Genomic DNA, 23,035 nt, shown 5'->3' on the forward strand with positions numbered 1-23,035 from the left:
TGACCAATGTCACAACCCTAAAAATCATAATTGAGTAACAGGATAAATGACAACAGGAGGAATCTGTTTCTCACCTGTGGCGGCAGTGAACCACCTCTCTTCTTCCATGTGAGGGCAGGGGTGGGACTGCCAACGGCCCTGCAGTACAACCGTAAAGTCTCACCCTCGTGAATTTCCACCCGCGGAGGGCTCACTTGAACGTTTGGCAGACCGTGAGGTTGACTTGTACCTGAAACATCAGTTAAAAAGTAGAGAAGAACTCACTCACCATATTCAGGAACTTGTTACACTATAAATCTTGAAATATTCCTGTGTAGGACGTGTACTTTGAACACGGAGAACTCCTCGGGCTGTGTGCTCGCCATGCGTGTTCAGGGCCTTGCAGATGTACTCGCCCTCATCCGAGCGATCCACAGACGGGATGGTCAGCAGCCCGTTACGAACGACAGCTTTTGAGTTGATTTGTTTCCCGAAACCTCCTGAAAAAAAAAAATAATAATAAAAAAACATATTATAAGACAGATTTCCAGGAGTCATTTGAAGGAATAGTTGATGTGATGCATGTATGCATGACACACCATCAACAAACTATTTTAAATAAGGACATATTCTTCAATCAACATCCTTGCTGGACAACATTCTAAATGATCAATCTGATTTTAGGGATTAGGGAAAGAAAACCAAATTTTTTTTAGGCTTCTTCTCAAAACATTCAGTCTCCTTGTGAAAAAGAAGTGTGCTTAATTGCATTGACTGTGCACTTACTGTATTTTAAGTCTTAAAAGTATATTTTTAATTAAATTCAAGATAATATAATGAAATAAAATGCCACTTAAGTGTACTGAAAGAGAATACACTGTCATGGCTATGTTTCTTAACACTTTGGTAGACTTAAAAAGCACAATTTCTAATAATGTCCAAATAAAATGTGAAATCATGTGTTTATCATGCTTTAAAGTACACTTATTTTGATGTGTTGACTAATACACTAAAAGCACATGTAAGTACCTGATTATAATTTTAACTGTTGTGTTAGTAAATATAATTAAAGTTAATATGTTTAATTTGCAACTTCATCATAATGTGCAATTACAAATATATTTAAACAAAAGTTTCCATATAAATTATAAAGGATATTTAATTTACCATAAAATGCTTGTCAGCACATTCAGCAGTATATTTACATACAAAATATGTACATGAGTGGGTCAAAAGCACTTTTAAGTTTAACTGAACTATTTTCATTTAATTGCAAATAACATGCAATTAAGTGACCAGAAACAATGTATTAATTTCACACTTAAGTATAAAAAGTGTTTTAATTACATAAGTTATCTTCGTAAAAGCTGATTTCTTTTTCACGAATGTTGTTTCAGGACCAACATAAGATGTCAAACATGTCCTACTTGACATGACCATGGTGACCACGTATTAATATATGCATTCGTTTTCTCAAAAGAAGATTGGCTCACCTATCCATTCCACAGCAGGGGTGGGGTTGCCGGTCACTGAGCAGCGGAACTCTACCCGCTGGCCCTGTTGGACTGTCAGCACAGGTGGATTGACTGTGGCCACCGGCTGGGACCCTTCAGTAGCTACAGTGAGGTAGAAACCAGTTAATCACGGACAGGAGTAGGGCACTCCAAACTGGAGTACCATTCATTACCCATTCAGAACAGACCTCACCCTCTCTCAATGACGGAAGTGGTCAAGAACATTTTCAGTGGAATGAATTTTTCAATCATGGTCTAAACGGTCATGCTAATCTTTATAAATCTTGCTTTATGGTCTTTATTATGAGCACTAAAATACAAAAAAGGCAAATGGGTGAAATGCGAGAAAAGAGTTTACATAATTTACAGTAAGAAAGGTCTGTTTGTGAGAGCGTTCATGAAGTGATAGTGGTGTAACAGCGTAGATGTGTCTGGCTGCCAGAGCTGATGGTCAAGTCATGTCTCGTGGCAGCCAGCTTGAGGAGATGAGAAGCGGCAGACAGGGCTTGGCAGGGCGAGGCCCTCACTGCTGTCTGTGCCAACTTGGTTGGATGCCAAGCCCTCGATCTACATGGATTCCAGGGCAACAGAGCAAAAGAAAGCTTTCTTTCACCAACTAGGGCGGACTACTGGTCTGTGTAAGCTCTGTGTTAAGCTCCGGTCTGCTTCTCAGTGACTGAACAGTGCTCATTTAGCTGTCCTGGCATTTAGAGCGTTGGTTTTTTCCATGATGGGCTCCTGGATGGAGTTCCTATTTTGGTCCATAACTCAAAAAACTACTTTTAATTCTATGCATTTTGAGATCTACGTACTCTCCCATCTATACTGTATGTCTACACATCCATCCACCCACCAACCAACCATCTAGCTGGCTGTCGGTCTACTGCATCCATCTACCCAACCATCTATCAGTCTACTCATTTACCCATCCATCTATCTACCCAGCCATCCGTCTTCTCATCTATGTATTGACCCAACCACATAGCGGTCTACCTACCCACCTACTCCAATATCTATCCACCTATCTACAGTTATCCATCTACCCACTCAACTATCAGTTTGTCTACCTAACCATTTACAGCACTTTCCTATCTACCAACCAAGCCATCTATTTTTCAACATCAATCTGCACCATCTATCCATCTACTTTATCTATCCATACAACTAGCTGTCTTCCCACCTATCTATCAATCTACTCATCTATCTACCCACCCACCTCTCAGTCTATTTGTCCACCCAAACATTTAGCTGTCTATCCACCTATCTGCTCATGTATCTACCAACCCATCTCTCGGTCTACACATCTAGCCATCTACTTATCTACCCACTCATCTCATTTAGCTATCTTCGCTCCCAACTATATCAGTAACTGTATTTGTCTTTACAAACCCCCATCTATTTATCTTTCTACACAGCCATCTACTTATATCTACCAACCTGTACCCCCCTACCTAGTTTCTATCTACCCCTCAACTATCAACCATTTCTCTACCAATCCATCCATGTGCTCATATATCCTGTACCACATCCATCTATTGATCTACACAGCCATCTACTCATCTATCTACATTCTACAATATCCACCTACCTGTAACCCCTCAACTATAAACCATTTCTCTACCAATCAATCCATCCACCCATGTGCTCATGTATCCTGTTTACCATACCCATCTATTTATCTACCCACCCTCTCATCCATTAATTATCAAAAATTATGTAAATGCATACTATGGTGAAACCATCTATTAAAGAGTGTATATACAATTGTATAAATTGCTCTTAACAAGATTGAGAGCGCCAAGGTCAGTGCACTGGAAATGTATGCATGGCTGATGATAATTATGAATGAGTCACAGTATGATCTTTGAAGAACAATGGATGTTGTTTGGTATCCTATATACCTCAACATAGTCTTGCATATCAAAAGGATGATACTGGGCTTATGAAATGTGTTGGGAACCCCTCTCTGTTAGGTAACAAGTGCAATGTTTGTTAGTTTGGTCACATATAACATGCATTTTGGAGAACAACCTAACCAATCTGATACTGAACTGGTCTTGAGTACCAAGACATCTCTGTGTTACTTTAATTACTAATAAAATAAGAATCATACAAAACACTTCAGCAACAGAGAGAAGTCCCCATTTGTGCAAGCATGCAGCTTCCCCGTTTCAATGGACCCATATGGGCCATGAAAGCTTAGCCAGATCAAGTAATGCTCATGTGTACAACTCAACAACCTGTATATGGGGAAAATGTGTCCATGAACAGGATTAATATTTCAAATAACATAAAAAATTGGTGGTTACAAAGCTATTTTTGTGACATATTAGCATTGTGCTTGTAGTTTGTAGGTTGTACCAGGGCACTACTTGAGATGGTAAAAGCATGCAGGCCGAGAAGATTGCATGCGTAAATAAAACGGGTCCCTCCAGGCCTGGAGGGAGAGAACCAAGTGGACTTACGCTTTCTATGTCCTTCAAACATCTCATAGGCTGTGAAAAACATCTGTGACTGAGAAGCCTCTGTGAATGATGGACAGGTAGATACTGTCAAGTGAGACTCCAGAAGGTTTTGTGAGAGTGGCGCACTGGTGACCCCAAGCATTTCAATGTGATTTAAAGCATATGCCACTCAACTCAAAAACTTCTCAGAAGCTGCAGAACTTTTGTTTGTTCTGTGTTAAAATAACACTTTTTATTGTGTAGCACTGGTGCCGTGAAATTATACTTTAATTACTTTGATGGGTGGGGACTAAATTATTCTCACCTAGATAGGTGTCTCTAGGTACGTTTCAACAAGCTTACATATTATATTTCCATGGAAATAAAACAAGTTTTAACAGGCAGCTTTACCAATGTCTCTCAAAATGCCTGAGGTTGATATCATTCATGCTAATTACACCAGTATCTGTCAAATCTAAAAACATTTCAAAACAGAAAAAAAATTATTTCTCAGATATGATACTCATAATAATTTTACCTTTTATATCAGGACTTTTGACTGATATATTCAGTACATAAAGCTTATTTGTACAAGGAAGCTTCTCATTGGCTTTTTAGTAATGCAAATTAAGTTCTTCCCAAATACACCATTATGCTCCAGTATCATAGATTTACAGAACCTGTTACAGTATGTGAGATTACAGTCAATGGTGGAAAAGGTGATTAATAATTGCTGTAAAATGCCAAGCAATGGTTCGCCCCATTAAGAATCAATGAGGGCACTGAGTTTTCCTATTGAAAAATCAATGCACATTTAGAAGACATTTTAAACTGAGTGTAAGGTAAGCACTCTCTGTATAATTAAAAGAGTAGTGGAGGAAACAGCACTCAGACAAAATCAAAGCATGCAGGTTAGTATTAGAACACATCACATGTAAAAGCTTTACCTCGGCATAAACACTTATATATATATATATATATATATATATATATATATATATTTTTTTTTTTTTTTTTTTTTTTTTTTTTAAATACAGCTTGTGATTGATAGAAGCCTACCTTAGGATTTTAGTTTCAGTTTTATTCCATAAAGCGACTGTGTTTTACCTGTTATTCTTTTAATATGTTCACCATTTAAAGAATAATTTGTACATACATTTCACAGTTTAGACAAATAAAATACAATGGAATCATAATGTAAAAAAAAAAGAAGAAAAAAAAATCATCTTTTCTCAAGATGCAGCACCATTTCAAAAATGTACAAAATTAAATATTGCTTTAAGGAAATAACTGATATTCACCTATATGCTTAATTAAAAAGAAATAAAGAACAAGTTATAAAGCACCATTCTAGTGTACAGCATAGATAATGAATAAGAACAAAAACACAAAAGCATGAAAAATGTATGAAGTCTGTTATTTCATACACATACAACCTTAAAGTCAGCATAAACATCCTTTCAGCCATATCACTCGCTGTGTTTGTAAATGTAAGCCGTTATTTTATTTTACAGTAGTTCGTCAAACAAGTCAAAATAAATATGTTCTAAACAATATCACTGTTGGCAACATTTGGAAGTCATTATCTATGAAATGTCTTTATTTAATACAACTACTAAATATAACTGAAGAGTTTAGAACAGTACAAATCCTGTCTGAAGCAACTTGAAATGGAAAATATGACACTCATGGATAAAGTCAACATTCAAACTACTGCACTATTAATAGCACCATTTTCAAATACAAATTTGAAAAACATTTCCATTACAAAATAGAGATGGAATCACATCTTGGAGTCGGGAACGGGATTGCACTTGCAGTCCTTTTGGCAGACGGGTCCCAGTTTCTACAATTACGACACCTCCCTACCTCATAAACCATAAACCCCAAAAGACCACCTCAGTAGGGAAATGACAGTAAACATGCTCGGAAATTAAGACAAAAATCCCCCGCTAGTGAGAAGACTGACACAGAACCACCACCATGACAACACCCAATTACACCAGCAGCTGATTTCACTGACCACTACGCATGAACAAGATGCATATGAGACTGGAGGTTAGAAAAATGATTGGCCTTATTCATTAAACACAAGAAGAATGAATTTCTGTGCAAATTGTACATAAATCCACTTTAATGTATTTTAGTATTCAATTCAATGTGACTATTTGTGTAAAATATTTGACAAAAAAAGATTTTACACAGAAATTTGTTCTTATGTTTCATGAATAATAGCAATGTACAAATTAGCATTTCTATCTAAATCATTTTAACGTAGAACGTAGCACTGAATTTGATTCAACAATTTACATTTAAATAGATTAATGAACAATTCACACAACATTTGTTGTGCTCATGTTTTATTGTACAATAGCACAATATTATAAATTGAAAAAATTTATGTCAAACGTTTAATATGACTAAACTTGCCGTCAGTCTTCAGGGGAGTCACTACAGGTGATCTGTTTGCTTTAATATGTGAGTCACATAACAAAAAAAAAAGTTGTTTTTATGAGTTGTCCTAATTAAAGAATATAGAAGAGCAAAATGAATGAATGATCATGAATTTGTATTGAGAAAAATAAATAATTTCAGGTGCTGGATTAGTCTTGATTGACAGTATTTTCTTTGAGTACAAAATTTTATATATCTGAGTTTTGCTTTTCTTAACCATTCACAAGCTGTATCATTTTGTCTGGCGTAAAGATTTTACATTGGCCACACGAAAAGCCATTATGTAAGTGGAAAGAAACAAACAGAAAACTCCGCAAGTAAATCAAAAAGCTACATTTTTGATTAACGCAATAATTTAAACACAAAAAGAAGGGTTAGCCATGCTGTTGTCCATAAGACAAAGCAGAATTTGGCACAAACAACACAATGGACAAAACAATAGGGCAAAGAGGTAAGCAAAGAGACATGCAGCTTGAGAAAGACTGAAAAACTAGAAGGCAGGGAGGTTTAGAGGATGAGGTGCCATCACCAACCTGGGACATAGAGGAGAGCTGTGCCCTCATCCATGCCTAACATATTGGAACCTGTGCAAACATAGTTGCCTGCGTCCTCAGGCTGCACGTTCTGAATGGTCAGGATTCCATTGAAATCCATGGCTCGGTTAGGCAGCTTGACTTTGCCTTTGCGGGTCCAAACCAGGGTGTACGCTGGCAGCTATGAGAGAAGCACATGTCCGCAAATATTTTCACTTACAGTCATTCATACATACAGCCAAATATTGCTCTCTCTCTCTCTCTCTCTCCCTCTCTGTCCATCTGTTTTAGAAGTCAGGAAGGCTGAGGTTATGTCTGTAATGGATGTGTGTGCAGAAGACATTCATACCTTGCTTTTGGCTGTGCAGATGAAGCTCACTGTAGATCCCACTGTCACACTCTGTGCTTTGGGCTCCTCGATAAAGACTTCAATAGGTTTGGATGGTAAGGCTGGTGAGGGAAAAGGGGTTTGACGATCAAGAGATAAGATTTTTTTTTTTCTCTTTTTACCAATGGTGACCACAAAAAGCCCAAAATAATTTTTGATTGGATAAAACTATGGAGCCACAAACACTCGGCAAGCACCAAATGTGCGTAAAAATCAGCATTGGCGAGTATATGAAACTGTGTCAATCGCTTGTTGGCCAGTAACCTTTTTATGAATTCTAACAATGCAAAACTGTGAGAACAAATGTGAACGACAGTTGGCGGGCCAGTGCTGCATCGTCACGAAAGTTTAAGCCTTGCCAATTTAAAAATTCAAGCTTAAGACGACGCAAAAGGGAACTCAATTTGTAACTAAGCGCTGTGTGGGACGTTTTCTGTGCATAAACATCCGAAGTGCAAGCCTAGAAATCTGCTTCTCAGTGTGAGAAATACTGAATTGAACTCTCTTTCATGTCTTCTTGTGCTTGAACAGACATAATCAAACTAAATTATGTCAAAATCTTGGCAAGTATCCTTAGTCAGTTATGTCTTAACGTAAACAATTGAGAAATAAAACGCGTGTAACAGTATACTGGATCAGTGCAATAGCTCCTAACAGCAGTCTAACATTCCTGATTCTGTCTATTTTTAATGTTAACCAAACAACAAAAGACAAAGAACAAATCACTCATTGGTCTTGACTGAGTAACTTTTGTAAATAAATTAATTTATGCTTCATTGCTGGTAAAAAATATTGGTTGCACTTTATTTTACAGTATGTGCACTTATGTGTACTTAACTAAGAAAGTACTGTAACTATAAGGTAACTACATGTGTTAAGGATAGGTTTAGGGGTAGGATCAGGGTTAGTAAATAGTTATTATCCAGTTATTGTAATAACTATAATATGTACATAGTATGTACATGGGGAACAGGACTTGTAAAATAAAGTGCTACCAAAATATGTATTATTTTTAATACAAAATATTTTAAAAAAATTCTTAAGTTACCAGCCATTGTTAGGTCTTAAAAAGTTAGTTTTATGCCCCGATTACAAATTATTCATACATACTTGGCAACTCACATTATCACAATTTACAAAAATGTTCTTGGACAATCACAACTTGATTTTTGTTGAATCTAAAAGCATCTTGAGGGTAAAACAAAAGCAACTTTCAAAAAACCCAATTTCAAAATGTACTTTGTGCTGTCATGCGTTTAAAAAGTGTAGAGTGAAAGACTTGAATAACTGGCATAGAGTTGTGTTTTATGGTGATAAAAAACAACTTACTTGTAACAACAATCTTAGCTTTGCTCGTATTGGAGCTGCGCTGGTCTCGGCAGGTGCAGATGTAAACGGCAGCGTCACTGGGCTGAACACTGGGGAAATGCAGCTCCTCTCCTGCAGGGTGGAATGAAAAGGATTATAAATGATTAAAACTCGTACTGTCAGTTGTGTTACATACACTTCAGTTCAAATATTTAGGGTCGGTAAGATTTTTATTTATTTTTAATTTGGAAAGAAATTAATACTTTTATTCAGCAAGGAAGTATTCAATTGATCAATAGTAACAGTAAAGATTTTAACATTGTTACAAAAAAATTGTATTTCAAATAAATGCTGTTCTTTTGAACTTTTCGAAATGTTTCTTGTGCAGCAGATCAGCATATTAAAATGATTTCTGAAGGATCATGTGACACCGAAGACTGGAGTAATGATGCTGAAAATTCAGCTTTGCCTTCACAGGAATAAATTACATTTTAAAATATATTAAAATAGAACACAGTTCTACGTTTTTTTTTCCTGTATGTTTGATCATATAAATGCAGCATTAGTAAGCAAAATATTTTTTTCAAAAACAATCTTTCCAACCCCAAACTTTCAAATGGTAACGCAAGCCTAAAAACATGGAAGTATTCATTAATGAATTATTCCACTATATTTATTTTGCAATGTCCTCCATCTTGGATCTGTTTTTCCACTGAGATGGGTTGCAATTATGGTATTTCCTTATCCACCAAGGATATATGCAATATGAAACAGAGCATTTGATCTTGTATTTGGTGCTTGGTTTCTCTAGGGCAGTGTTTCTCAACCCTGGTCCTGGAGGACCCCCAACACAGCACATTATGAAAGTCTCCTCTTTCTGACACACTCATTTTACTTCCTGGAGTTTCTACTAATGAGCTGACAAGTTGAATCAGGGGTCCTTCAGGAGCAGGGTTGAGAAACACTGCTCTAGGTTACTCATTTGAGACGTCTGGATATATATACTGATATACTAATGATCTGGGATCTGGGCAGTACCTTGTCTGCGTCTCTCTGCTGTGCTGGAGATTGGGCGTCCATCCTCACGGGACCAGTAGAAATAGTGTGGTGGATATCCAGACACCTGGCACCTGAGAGTGACTTGGGCTCCCTGTGCCACTTGAACCCTTTCTGGATACACCTTCACCACCAGAGATGCAGCAGCTGATTACAGACAAACACGTTTTACTGGAATCTGTCCAACAGAAATGCGGTTTCACAAATGCAGTGCGTCAACTGTTTGTGTAGAGACCCCATGAAATCAATCACGAGTGTTGTTATTTATGTGTTGACGTATTGCCAATTAAAACAGGAAGTTGGGGAAGAAAGGGCTCATGCCTTTGCTTTAATTGCCAATTAGCCACAATTTGCTACTGGTTTCCAAAGTGGTTTTTGGGAGGGATATTTTATATGGATTTATATGCATATTTGCTCAAATTTAAAGTACACTGGCATATAGATGACCTCAAACACTATCAATGCCAAAATGAAGTAGGAGTACTCAGAAAATTCGGAGTTTAGATGTTTACGAACTCATAAATACGAAATTACAAATTCTTCGAGGATGTAAACGCTTTTTAGAAATCGGAATCACATAATTACGGTAATTCCAAGATGGCTTGAATGCACCTTGAAAGTCACAAACCTCCCATTTTGATTTCATAGGGTCGTGAAAGTTACTGTGATAATAAATGAACAGATACCACTACGGCAGGGGATTCTTGCTTGTGGATTTCCAACATAACCAGGCGCACAGCTATGAAGAAAACGAGTGTCACATGAAAAATTGTGATGACAATAATAGACAAGCCTAATTGATTTGTTGCACTACAGGAAGTGTGAGCATACCGTTCACAATACTGGCCATTGTAGCCGGGCTGACAGGCAGTGCACTGGTAGTCTCCGTTACCCAGACTCTCACAGGTGCGAGAGTACCTACACATAAAATCACTATTAAAAACCTTCCTGCAAATAAGGTTAATATTGCAAAAAGAGCTGGCAGAATCAGGTAAGGTTTGCAGGTGTATGTTAAGACTAACTGGTTGTCGGGGTCAGTGCCAGGGCAGGCACATGGTTGGCAGTCCTCAGGGGTTCCAGCAGTCGGATCTCCAAAGAAGCCGTCAGCACACTGTTCACAGAGCTCACCCTTGGTGTTGTGTTGACAGCTCTAAGAATCAAAATGATAACACACAAGTGGTATGGACTACTTTTATGAAGGTGAGAAAAAGCTACATTTAATTTACTTAGGTTATTAAGTTATATACACACACACACTTTTAAGATAAATTGTAATTACATTAATTAATTACAAAAATATTTAAATATATTAATAAATAGTATTTATTTATGAATTATTTATTTAAAGTATTATTTATATTTTATTTAATTATAAGATATTCAGAATAGAATATATATAAATAAATCCATAGGCATATAGTACTATATGGTTCAAGGTGACTACAAAGGCTTTATTTATTTAGGATGCAATTTAATTATTTTGTTTAAATATGTATTTAATTGATGAGGGTGAGTAAATGCAATTTATATTTAATAGTTTAAATATTTATGCAAAATAATATACACATACACAGTTTTTAGATAATACTTTTGGATGAAAACTAATATTAATTTCTTTAAATAATATTTAATTATTTATATACATAATAATTAAAATAATACATTTAAAAATAAAAAAATTCTTATATATATATATATATATATATATATATATATATATATATATATATATATATATATATATATATATATATATATATATATATACATACATACATACATATACACATATATATAGACAATTTTAGATAATACTTTAATAATTATTTTATAGTATTATTTATTATAGAAATACATTTGGTATACTGTACTGTTCTAAAGTTGACTATAAAGGGAGAGCAACACTTGTTTGTATGCTTTTATGCATCCCTTGAAATTCTATGCATCCCACTTCTAGAAAAGAACTGCGTGCTGGTAAAGATTCATACCGTGCAGATGCCAGTCTCTGGGTGACAGGAGTCCGAATGGCCGTTACAGTCACACGGCTCACAGTGGCCAAGGTACAAGCCCCCTCCTGTGCGAGAGTATCCAGGAGCACAGTCCTACAGAACATGAAGACAATGGAACAGATGTCTAGATTGAGTAATACTGTCATCATCGTCACAGTAGATTGGAAGCGAGCCTTTGCTACCATTCATCCGGTTGGTCACAAAGCAAAGCTTTGATTGTTCATACCTGGCATGATAGACCACGGTAACCAGGAGAACACTGGCACTGCTCCACCTCCAAAGCCTGTGCCAGGCCAGTGTAGTCAGGCACAGCGATATCCATGCGGACCCCCGAGATACTGGATGAGCGCATCTCTGTGTGATACGAAGCACGGATCAGGATGTCATCGAGGTCCGCGAGCACCATCATCAGGTGTTCCCGGGTAGCCGGCATGCCATCGGGACGCTGCCAGTGCTCCTACAGAGAAAAAATCATCATGCTGAACCACATATCTTCCTTCAAGTTCAAAACAAATGACAATAAAATGAAAATGATGAAAAACAGAAATAAAATGGGTGAGAATGGGTTCTCACTTCTCTGAAATCTATCTCAAAGTCCTGTGACTCTCTGGCACCTTGCCCCCTTCTCCATGTTTGCCGTGCCACCAGTGTGATATCATTACCCTGTGGAAATATTGAGGAACAATAGTGTTCAAACATCTCGTTTATGGAACGAAACCTTAGTATATGTGTCATACATGCAACATCTGCCATCATACTCACAATAATCTGAACGTCAGCATCTTCTATTGGAGAACCTCGAGGTCCAGGCACATAGGAGATGGTATATTTCAGCTTTCCACCATATGCACTGACCTGCATTAGAATAAAAAACATTCAATTAGAAAATTTCCATTATGTTACTGATGAATCACTGCTCCAAATGCAAATTAAATAAAATTTTCAATAAGGGTTTTACTTTTTTATTATAACTTTGTTTTTCTTTTAGGGCTTTTATGTGGATGATCAAAAAAAAAAAATTCTTTAATAAAAAATAATAAATTATTTTGTCCTAACCATCAACAAGTGCAACAAGTGACAGTACAAGTTAAATGTCATTTTCCTGTACATTACATAATATATTCTTAAAAGCAGAGACTGTGTTGTGTCACACAGCGGTTTCATTTTCAGTGTGGACAGGCAAAATGCTTTCTGCAGGAAACTTGTCACATCATGACACATTCAAAATGAATATCAATATTCAATATTCATTTTTAAACAAAGGCACAATTTACAAACAAAAAAAGTTTTTCATTAAAAAAAGCTAGCAAAACATCATTACACAAATCAGCATCTCAGATATGAACCTCTCACTTAAATCCACAGCAGCACTTCCTTCTGTAGCACGACAGTAACAAACACTCTAGACATGACGTGATTATAGATACACCAGGTTGGTTGGTTTATATTAAGCGATGCTTCGGCTTGCCCATCTATCACACCTTTGGCTCAGGTAGTGATTCATTAATGTCTCAGATCAGACAACCTGGGGGGGGGATCAGTGGTGGGCGGGCCTGAACCCATCCATGCGTTTACCTTATCCCCTTTGAACTGCTCCGGGAGCTGCCAGAAGAGCACGTCATCTGGGTGCAAGCTGAACCCACTGTAGACCAAAACATACTGGAGCACAGGCGGAAGGAAATACATAATAGCGTGGACGAAGGAAAGACAGAGAAATGCAGCAGATAAGCAAAGCACAGAGAAAAGCATGAGAGAAAAGACATCTATTCTGTCAGTCACTGACTAACTGCAACTACAACATCTTCAAAAAATGTATAAAATATGGTAGAAAGAATTCAGAGTTTGGTTTACTATTTTATACAAAAATATGTGTATTTTCTATAGTGTGCACTACAAGCTACACCTACAGGGAAAAGCCATCCTTTAAATCACCAAACCTTGACTAGCGTTTGCAGACTTTCCAGGTCTCACTGATAAGTAGATGGTGTAAAACGTTTGGGGTCAGTAAGATTTTTTTTCATGTTTTAGAAAAGTCTCTTATGTTAACCAAGGCTGCATTTATTTAATCAAAATACAGTAAAAACAGTAATGTTGTGAAGTGTCACATGATCCTTCAGAAATCATTCTAACATGCTGATTTGCTGCTCAAGAAACATTTATTATAATTACCAATGTTGAAAACAGTTGCTGCATACTGTATTATTTGAATAGAAAGTTCAAAAGAACAGCATTTATTTGAAAAAAAAAGACATTTTTTATAACATTAGAAAACTTTTCTTCAATTTAATGCATCCTTGCTCAATAAAAGTACTAATTTCCTTCAAAAATGTAATAAAAAAAATTCTTACTGGCCCCAAGTGTTTGAATAGTAGTGTATACTGTATATATTCAAATTGGCCTAGATTCAAGATTCTCAAAAAAGCGCACCACTTTCCCATGATTCCCAACCTTGTTAGAGGGGCCAGGTCGTGGACCTCTAGGGAGACCAACAGTGTTTTTTCCCAGTGCCACCTGCTGAGAAGGCAACATCCAAACCAAAAATCAAACAACAGAACTAGAATAAAAGAAAGTGTTTTACTAGTGTAAACTAGGGAAGTGCTAAGCTACTAGAATTACTTTTTTTTTTTTGCATTTTAAAGGGATAGTTAACCAAAATGAAACTTCTGTCACCCTTATATCATCCAAAACCTACATGACTTAAATGAAATAAATGTTTTTTTGTCTATACAATGAAATCCAATGGGGTCCAATGTTGTTTTGGACCCCACTGACTTCATTGTATGGACAAAATCAGTTAAAACAGTCCTACAAATACTGTATAGTTAACTTAAAAGCTTTTTACTAATATTTTGTGTTCCAAAGTCGTCAGTCAGTCATACTGGTTTTGATTGACATGAGGGTGACATAATATTTATTTTTGGTTGAGCTAACTTTTAAGACCATGTGAAATGTTAAAAAACAGCATATGTAAAGGCCAAATCTAAAACTTGTCACTATCCAATTAGTCTGACGTTGAATTAGTCAACTCACCCCTGAGTGAGAGCATACAGTACCTGAGTTGAGTCGGGGTGGGAGGAAGGGCCTGGGCCGTTTGAGTGAGACTCAGAGGCCCTTAAAGAGGAAGTTAAACCAGAATGGAAAGGAGAGTCACGCACACTTGAGCGAGATAGCAAACGCTGGCCCTCAAATGAAGAATGGGAAGTTTGAGAGGATGAAGAAAAAGGGAAGGGAGACTGCCCGTCTGAGAAATTAGTGATGATTGCCCAGATTTCATCATCAAGTTTGCGTACTTCATCAGCGGGGTGCTAGTGAGAATAAAGCAATGGATGGAACAGGAAATATAGTGACTTGAAGGGTTTGTACAGACAGACAGCAAATATCAGAATTAGTGTGTTTGCAACTCAATCTGTTCAGTCTGAACAACAAAAAAACATAAAAAAGGTAGACAAATTTTTTTTTTAATTTTTTTTTTTTTATCAGATTTCAAACCACATTGGGATGTACTTTTTTTGGGCAACTTAAAAAGTTTCCAATTACGTCTAGAGCTACAGGTGTGCCCAAGCCCACTAGCGCTCACTTATTCCTCATATAGTGAATGAGTCAGTTATTTTGGACAAAGTATGAAATGAATATGTAAAATGCAAAGTTGTTCTTTGAGAAAATCTCTTGGGCTAATGCTACAGTACATCATTATTATAGCAACCAATTAACACTACCATTCAAAAGTTTGGGGGTCAGTACAATTTTTTTATGTTTTTTGAAAGAAGTCTATTATGCTCTCCAAGGCTACATTTATTTATTTTATGATGTAATTTATTCCTGTTTTTAATGCTGAATTTTCAGCATTTATTACTCCAGTCTTCAGTGTCACATGATCCTTTAGAAATCATTCTAATATGCTGATTTGGTGCTCAATAAACATTTATTATTATTATTATCATCATCAATGTTGAAAACAGTTGTTCTGCGTATTTTTGTGGAAACGATGCTCTATATATTTTTAATTATAATGCCCTTTGAAACAATATAATTGGCTTAACTGTGAATTTAATGCATCTTTGTTGAATAAAAGATTCAATTCCTCAAAAAAAAAAAAAAAATTCTTACTGACCCAAATTGTTGGAATGGTAGGGTAGATACTGTACACTACTGAACAAATGAATGGAGCAAACAGTAGATTAAAGTGTGAACGGTCAGTCCTATAGATCAGACCGGAAACACAAACCAGATTGGATGAATGTAAACGAAGCAAAGAGAGAACGGAGAGACAGATGTGCCAAAACTTTAACGAGTTGAGAGGAAAAAATGGGACATGCAGCCAAACAGATGATTAAATACATGCAGGGAAATGCTCAGGATGTCAGTATAAGAATCAGGATACCACGTATGCTCTCACCTGAAGGGTTCATCTGTTTGAGTGGAGTTACCCATAAACAGCAAAACATTTTCAAAACTCAATTTGATTAATGCCATCTTTTTTCCTCAAATTTCTTTCCATCACTTAACATCGTGTCAGATATCTACAGGTGGAGTTAATACATGGAGGCATTCGTTTACTGAAAGTGTCAAGGATGTTTCTGTTGACCTTTGTTGATTCTACTGAAAGCTCAGCAAATCTGTCAGTTTTCCAATGCTTCCAGTTTATTAAAAGCATTAATTGAAGGATTAATCGGAGTTCATACTTTCAGATTAAATTTAGTACATTATGTTACTAAATAAATATCCATAAGTTATGTGAAACGGGAGGGTGCCACACTGTTAAAGTGACTATGGGATTCAGGTCAATGGTGAGATCTAACAATAAAAGTTGAATAATAGTTCTAATACCTCAACGGCTCTTTTGGACCTTGAGAGGTCTTTACCCATATCGTTCATTAGATGCCATACAGCGAAGTCCTTTCTCAGCTGTTCCTTTATCCACGAGGAGTCTCTCTAGTTTTGTGAACAAAGCAATCTCTAATCTCAATACAAAAGCTAAAATACAAGAGTTAAACTACAAAGAACTAGTTACTCTTCATGTAACATCTCTGTATGACTTGTATTTCAAAACAGTTAAAAGACTATACAACAGACCAAAAAAAAACTAAACACCATTGACCACTTTCGTTTTTGAGTCATTTCTTTTTTAAGCTGTGGTCACACTAAACTGAGCATGCAACATTTCTTCAGACACCGCAATGAACAGGCTATGATGGCATATCTCTTCTTCATTCAGAGCATTATAAATCCCCAAAAAGTGTGAGTGCAGTATAATGTGTTACTAGGTGTAAACTGGGCTTAAGTATTACAAAAAATTAAGTCAAAATGTATCTACCATAAAATCCCATGCACTTCAAAACATGGTCAAGACAAAATAAAACCATAACACGAGTACAGAAGTTAAATATTCTGATAAGATCAATGCACAGATGACCCAATCAAGCATCATTCTAATTCTAGAAATATGACAGGCCAAATCCAAACATCAGACACACACACTCATTAAACACGGTCACACGCTGAACCTGCAAGGATTACCTTGTGTGCTCGTCTAGGGCGAGCAGAGTTAGTCTTCTAAAAAAGCAAGTAGGTTCAGAAACACTTAATTCAGTGCATTACATCCAAAATAAATAAATAAATAAAAAGGTAAAGACACATGAGTCAAATTAAGCCTACCCTAACTCAATTTGTTGATAATAGTACCTACTATAGCTCTTGTGTACACTCCAACTTCTATAAAAGTGTTTCTAAGCTGCAGAAGAGCTGCCCTTAGTACATTTTAGAAGAAAAGGTCTTGGCAGCGTGCATTTGCAGAATGAATTCAGTATTCAAAGTGGGAGAAGATACTTCAAGAGAGCATGTAGGAAGACACAAAGACTTGTAAGAACGATGAAATACATAATGCTGCCAAACTCTACCTTGTCTTCTTGATAGGCTTTGGGTAACTGCCAGTAGTGGGGCTCCTGTCCAAGATAGTTAAAGTTAGTGTAGGAGAGTTGTGTTCTATCTGTGGACACCTCTACGGAGAAGCCACTGTCAATGCGGTTGGTGCGCTGGCGGTTTACAAGAGCAAAACCTTGGTAGTTTCCAGGGGAAAATACGGTGGAAACCTGGAGAAAAAAGGCAGAAAATGAATTTGCCCACACAAACTGATGAAAAGCACTGGTCTAACTCATCACATCTCTTACCACTATACCACTTACCACATCTCTATAGTGATTGGAGCTGGAGCACTGCTGGGTGACGCCCATGCAAAAGCAGGACAGACAGCCATCTTTGTTAGCAGGACTGAGGTGGAAGGTCCCTTGCTTGCAGGTGGAACATGTTGAACCCTCAACATTCATCTGAGTACAAACAAGTATGTTTTAAATTTAAGTTATCAATGTAATGCAAACAAAAAAAACAAAAAAATTATTACCTTGCAGCGACAGATTCCCGTTGCACTACATCCTTCGCTACCACTTTGGTCACAGAGGTAACAATCTAGAAACAGATTTTGTTTTAAATACACATTTAAATTATAAAATTTGGTTTAAAAAAAATTATGTAGGAGTCATCTTCAATTTATTCTTTTAATTTTAAGAATAATGGTTACAGAATATTATCTTACCACCATCAGTGCTGCCTGGCGTGCATCTTTGACCAAGTTGGGGATTGCCAGTATATCCAGGAGCACATCTGAGGAAAATCAGACAACACCTTGGAAAAACTGTTCTGAATGTCATGCAGTAAAAACAAAACCACATTTAGAATTAAAGAGACATGACAGGACCTGCCATGAAAATTAAGAGCGATTTATGACCTGTGAGTCACAGCTCTTTGAGAATATGATTAATGCATAGAGCTTCTTCAAACACTGTCTGGATATTTTTCAGACATACTAATAATCATGCTAACCTAAAGACGCTTTGATTTTGTATACAGATAGTTGGTTCATGAAGAGAAAAATAATTACCAAACAGAAAAATCCTGATTAAAAACACATTAAAATGAATGCTAATGATTAGCTAAAATTGTTGATGAAGTGTTACTGGAGCTTTACCAATGTGGCTGTTGGGGTACATACAACAAAAAAAGGGTTGGAAAACAATGATTTAATCTACAAAAAAAAAAAAAAAACATCAAGAAAAGAGTTTAGCAAACAACCAACGTAGATACTTAACACGACATGAAATATCTGTGCATGTACAAGCAGTTATTGATTGCTAGATTCACATTTGTCTCACCACAAGGACAACAAAAGAGCAAACCCCTGACATTAGTATCTTTTAATGGCCACCACAAGAGCCACATTAAATCACATAACAGAGAATCCATTGCATAACACCCATATTTTAAGTTTAGGAGATGTATAAATTAAAGCCAAGAATGCTGTCAACATCCAACAGATGTTGAGTCCTTCTCTCTTTGAAAAACGACTTTGCTGAACAGAGAATGACTGAAATAAATAAAGCCAAAGACAACCAGAAGGATTGAATCAAAGTGTTTAAGTGAGTAAAACCATATCCCCAAGCCTGTGGAAACCGAGGAACTTGACAAAAAGTCTTACCTGATAACTTGAGGTTCCAAGGTTGTCCAGACTAATACACTAATGCTTAAATAAATCTTTCAAAATGTATACTGCTGAAAATACATCACTTTTGCCATTTTTGGGCAAATTGAGGTTCTATGTTGATGGAGTTCACAAACTTTACAAGACAATAAGATATGAGTAGGCAGCAAGGATAAATGAAGATGAATGCATATAAAATTGTATAAAATACTTAACATAAGGCCTGAGTCTAAGTACACAAAACAGTATAAACATTACAACCAAGATGGCACATCATAAAATAATTTTTAATGTCTGAAGCCATTTGTAGGTTGATTGGCCTGAGATAACAGCACTGGCTCAAACTGTAGTGTGAATTGGGAGGCGGGGCTAACTGTTTGGTTTGGCTGACCAATAGCAAAGGAGGGGAAACTTGATGAACATTATTTCTACTATTCTACTGAGAATAAAAAAAAAACTATTAAACTAAAGTACAACATACTTGGTTTACAAGAATTATGAAGATATGAGGCATTTCTGCATCACAGTGTGTATTCAAAACTCAAGCCCATTTATTTGAACAACAGCATTCAATAAGATTGCAAAACTCTAATGGGGGCTAAAAGAGAAAAAACAAAAAACAAAAAAACAGGATCAATGTAATGTAAACTGGTGAAATGGTCCATATAATATCTAGTAATCGGGAATGATTTTGATGGGAATTGCCAGCCTTCCAAGAACAATATGAAGGTTCCCGTCTTGTTTTAGCCAGGGTCTTCTTAATGTTTTTTGTCCTCTGTTGTTTTTCATGAAGATGTCTAAAATATTAATGGATTTAGACAAGTTCCTCTGAGTTAGTCTTCTTGGAGTAGTCATTTGTACTTTGGGTTTAGGGGAATGTAATATCCTCTTGTCAGACGGTTGACTAGAAGTAGCTGCAAAGGTAAACTCTTCAGGTTGTCTGGACCTTAAGTCTGATGCACCTCTCGCTTCATGAGAAGGAACATTTAACTGATTTTGATTGGATGATCTAGTTTTGGAATGTCTTTTCTTTGTTTGGAGATTGTGAGAAGGTTTCTTGATGTCTGTTGCTTTTTTGGACGGACTTACTACCAAAGGATTTCTTTGCGTTTTTACAGATTTAGATGATTTTTTTGAAGGAATATGGACCTGTTTTTGTGGTTTGCTCGAAGACTTGGAAGATTTTGCTGATTCTTTTAATTGAGGGATTTTTGTATGAGATGGAGGAGGAATCTGAAATATAGTTGCAGATTTTTTTTCTCCTTGCTCTCGTGTAGGCAAATGGGATAGTTGACTAGGTTTCCTTGTCAACACAGTTCTCTGAGGCTCTGTAGATTTAGCATTTACTTTTGAACCACTTTTTTTGTGGTGTATTTGAGAAGTTCCATTTTGTCTGTTGCTCCTTTCCTGTGAGATAAGAGAACCTTTATTTAGTGCCTTTCTTCTCTGTTGCCTTTCTTTGGAGGTAACTAAGGTTGAAAGCCTTTCATTCCTCGACGTCGTAAGGGAACGGTTGGCTATACCTTTGGGAACTGTTGCTCTCCTAGAAGATTTGCTATTATTTTTGTTGTCTGCCCTTGATGAGAAACTGGTTTCAATGTCTTTTCTTGTTGATATCGGTTGGATCCTTTTAGTTAAGAACTTTGCTTGCTTAGATGAACTTTCATTGATCTGGGAAAGTCTATCTTGTACAAATGTAGTTGTGGAAATGGTACGAGGAGTTGGTATGGTTTTGGGAATTACTGTTCTCCTCTGAAATCTGCTAGTAGACATATTAGTTATCCAAGCTGTAGTAAAGGCTGGAATCCGGGTGGTAGCAACCACAGCAGGTTCTCTACGATCCTGTGGTGGGCGTGCCATGTGGCGTGCTCGTTTCACTTTGTCAAGCTCTTGAGCTAGAGCAGTGAAGCCATCAATCAGTATCTCAATTTTGTGTTCTAGTTGACTTAGTCTTTTTTCAACGTCTGTGTATTTGTTGGACAGCTCATTGATTCTGTCTTTCCTGTCAGTTGGAGACAAAACTCTGGCTATTGTCTCCAGTTGAGAGCTAAAGTGACTCTGTTGCTTTCTCATGTTCTCAAGGCTGTCTTTCATGTCCAGAGTGTTGCTTTCAAGCATACTCAGGCGCTGGTTGAAACGATTTGTGTGCATCCTCAACAGCAGCTGGAAACTCTTCTGTCGAGCCTCAGGACTTGCCATGTTACGCGGGGCCCCATAAGTCCTACGGTGACTTAAACTACGTATGGTTGTTGACAGCAAAAATCTTGTTGTACTTTCAAGCCCTGAAAAGTCATCATCTTCTCTACTATCAAGTTTTTTGTCAACATTATGGTCAGTTGTATCCAGAACTTGCTTTTTCCCAGGGTTGAGGTAGAAAGCATCATCACATGCAGTGGGGAAGAAATCTTTCGAACCTTCAAGGTAGAAGTCTCCGCAGTTGGAAATGCTGAGAGCCATGATGAGACAGGGCACGTTGGTACCAATTTTTTTTAAAAATAGAAGCCATTTATTTTTGATCCCATACACCCAAAAGCTTTTGCACTCTGAACAGGTGACAGGAATCCACAATTCATATCATCAACTTGTTTATGCTTCAGTATGGGAAGCATAAACCACCCTAGAGACCCACTAATATCTAGAAAAAGAGTTTGAAATGAGAAAAAGTTGCTCAAAATGTAGCAAGAGCTTTACAAAGAAGCACTGAAGCAAAAAAAAAGGATGCAACTCCTTTTTAAAGTGACATATGCTACTAATTGCTTCAACACCTTACTCTCACAGTAAAGAAGTGACATTTTTATAACTTGAAAACGCTGCAGACTTCAGACAAACGTACATGGATTTTTCAAGCACCACACCTCCAAAAAAAAAGTCACTTCAGACTATGACACAGTGGTATGGGTGGCACTGATTCAAGGCTTGCTTCTCCCATACCAACGGACAAATGCCATTCAATCACAAATGGTTGAAGAGATAATGGAAAGCAACAAACACATGCTTTCTGGCAATAGATAAAGGGATACCGATCACCTCCATCACCAGTTTGGCCAGCCCAGCATTACTAGCATACTTAATGGGAGGTGTACCCTCTCATTAGACCAAAGACTTACCTTTCACACCGTCTTCCAGTATAACCAGCAGGACATTCACATATGGGCTGTGCATCTGAGTCCAAGAAACAAGATGAAGGCCTTCGGTAGAAGAAGAGTATTAGATTAATAATTATGAATTATGGGTTATGTCTGAAGGGTAACCACTTTATATGAATAAAATATCTTTGATACCGTTAATAGAAAAAGGCAAACTCACTGGTTACTGGAGTGTCCTAGACAAGGACAGGGTCTACATGCCTGTGGATCACGAGTCTTTGGATTTCCATAGAATCCAGGTAGGCAATTTTCACAACGGCGCCCAATTGTGTTATGCAGGCAATTCTAAAACAAAAAGGAAAAGGGTGATGAAACACTCCAGACTAAGCATGGGTCGACTAGTTAGGATGACTAGATTATGTATATGTATATATATATATATATATATATATATATATATATATATATATATATATATATATATATATATATATATATATATATATATATATATACAGATCTGGCCTTTAAAAACGCGCGTTTTCTCCCGCGGCATTCGGCAATTCGTCTCGTAGAGTCTCGCAGAATTCTGCAAGTGCTTTCGGGGGGCGCTACTTACAAATTCCCTCAATGTGTTTCGCTTCACAGAATATCCACCAGGTGGCGCATAAAAAACAACTTTACGTTAGATTTTTTCTTTTACTTCATTACGTCACGATTGTGAGAAAACATC

The 23,035-nt window shown here is 36.9% G+C and overlaps 1 protein-coding gene across 7 annotated transcripts in view; it reads right to left on the bottom strand.

Moving 5' to 3' along the window:
- hspg2 (heparan sulfate proteoglycan 2) overlaps nucleotides 1-23,035 on the bottom strand; it is a 110,025-nt gene that overhangs the window by 24,436 nt on the left and 62,554 nt on the right. For 4 of the 7 annotated variants that reach the window (XM_079849103.1, XM_079849104.1, XM_079849105.1 and 1 more), the window contains 21 exons: nucleotides 22,523-22,647; nucleotides 22,324-22,404; nucleotides 18,275-18,342; nucleotides 18,083-18,147; nucleotides 17,868-18,008; nucleotides 17,583-17,774; nucleotides 12,448-12,540; nucleotides 12,259-12,348; nucleotides 11,912-12,142; nucleotides 11,665-11,778; nucleotides 10,699-10,826; nucleotides 10,508-10,594; nucleotides 10,363-10,415; nucleotides 9,659-9,823; nucleotides 8,642-8,752; nucleotides 7,274-7,374; nucleotides 6,925-7,105; nucleotides 3,959-4,018; nucleotides 1,473-1,595; nucleotides 327-479; nucleotides 75-229 (listed from right to left, as the gene is read on the bottom strand). In XM_079849103.1, coding sequence (XP_079705229.1) covers nucleotides 75-229; nucleotides 327-479; nucleotides 1,473-1,595; nucleotides 3,959-4,018; nucleotides 6,925-7,105; nucleotides 7,274-7,374; nucleotides 8,642-8,752; nucleotides 9,659-9,823; nucleotides 10,363-10,415; nucleotides 10,508-10,594; nucleotides 10,699-10,826; nucleotides 11,665-11,778; nucleotides 11,912-12,142; nucleotides 12,259-12,348; nucleotides 12,448-12,540; nucleotides 17,583-17,774; nucleotides 17,868-18,008; nucleotides 18,083-18,147; nucleotides 18,275-18,342; nucleotides 22,324-22,404; nucleotides 22,523-22,647 — 2,517 coding nt within the window. Of the gene's footprint in view, nucleotides 1-74; nucleotides 230-326; nucleotides 480-1,472; nucleotides 1,596-3,958; nucleotides 4,019-6,924; nucleotides 7,106-7,273; nucleotides 7,375-8,641; nucleotides 8,753-9,658; nucleotides 9,824-10,362; nucleotides 10,416-10,507; nucleotides 10,595-10,698; nucleotides 10,827-11,664; nucleotides 11,779-11,911; nucleotides 12,143-12,258; nucleotides 12,349-12,447; nucleotides 12,541-13,260; nucleotides 13,345-14,112; nucleotides 14,200-14,738; nucleotides 14,991-16,512; nucleotides 16,618-17,202; nucleotides 17,239-17,582; nucleotides 17,775-17,867; nucleotides 18,009-18,082; nucleotides 18,148-18,274; nucleotides 18,343-22,323; nucleotides 22,405-22,522; nucleotides 22,648-23,035 lie in introns of all 7 variants that reach the window. The other 3 variants (XM_079849100.1, XM_079849099.1, XM_079849101.1) reach the window with 2 other exon arrangements.

This window comes from Squalius cephalus (assembly GCF_949319135.1).
Source record: "Squalius cephalus genome assembly, chromosome: 18".
NCBI classification, from domain to species: Eukaryota; Metazoa; Chordata; class Actinopteri; order Cypriniformes; family Leuciscidae; genus Squalius; species Squalius cephalus.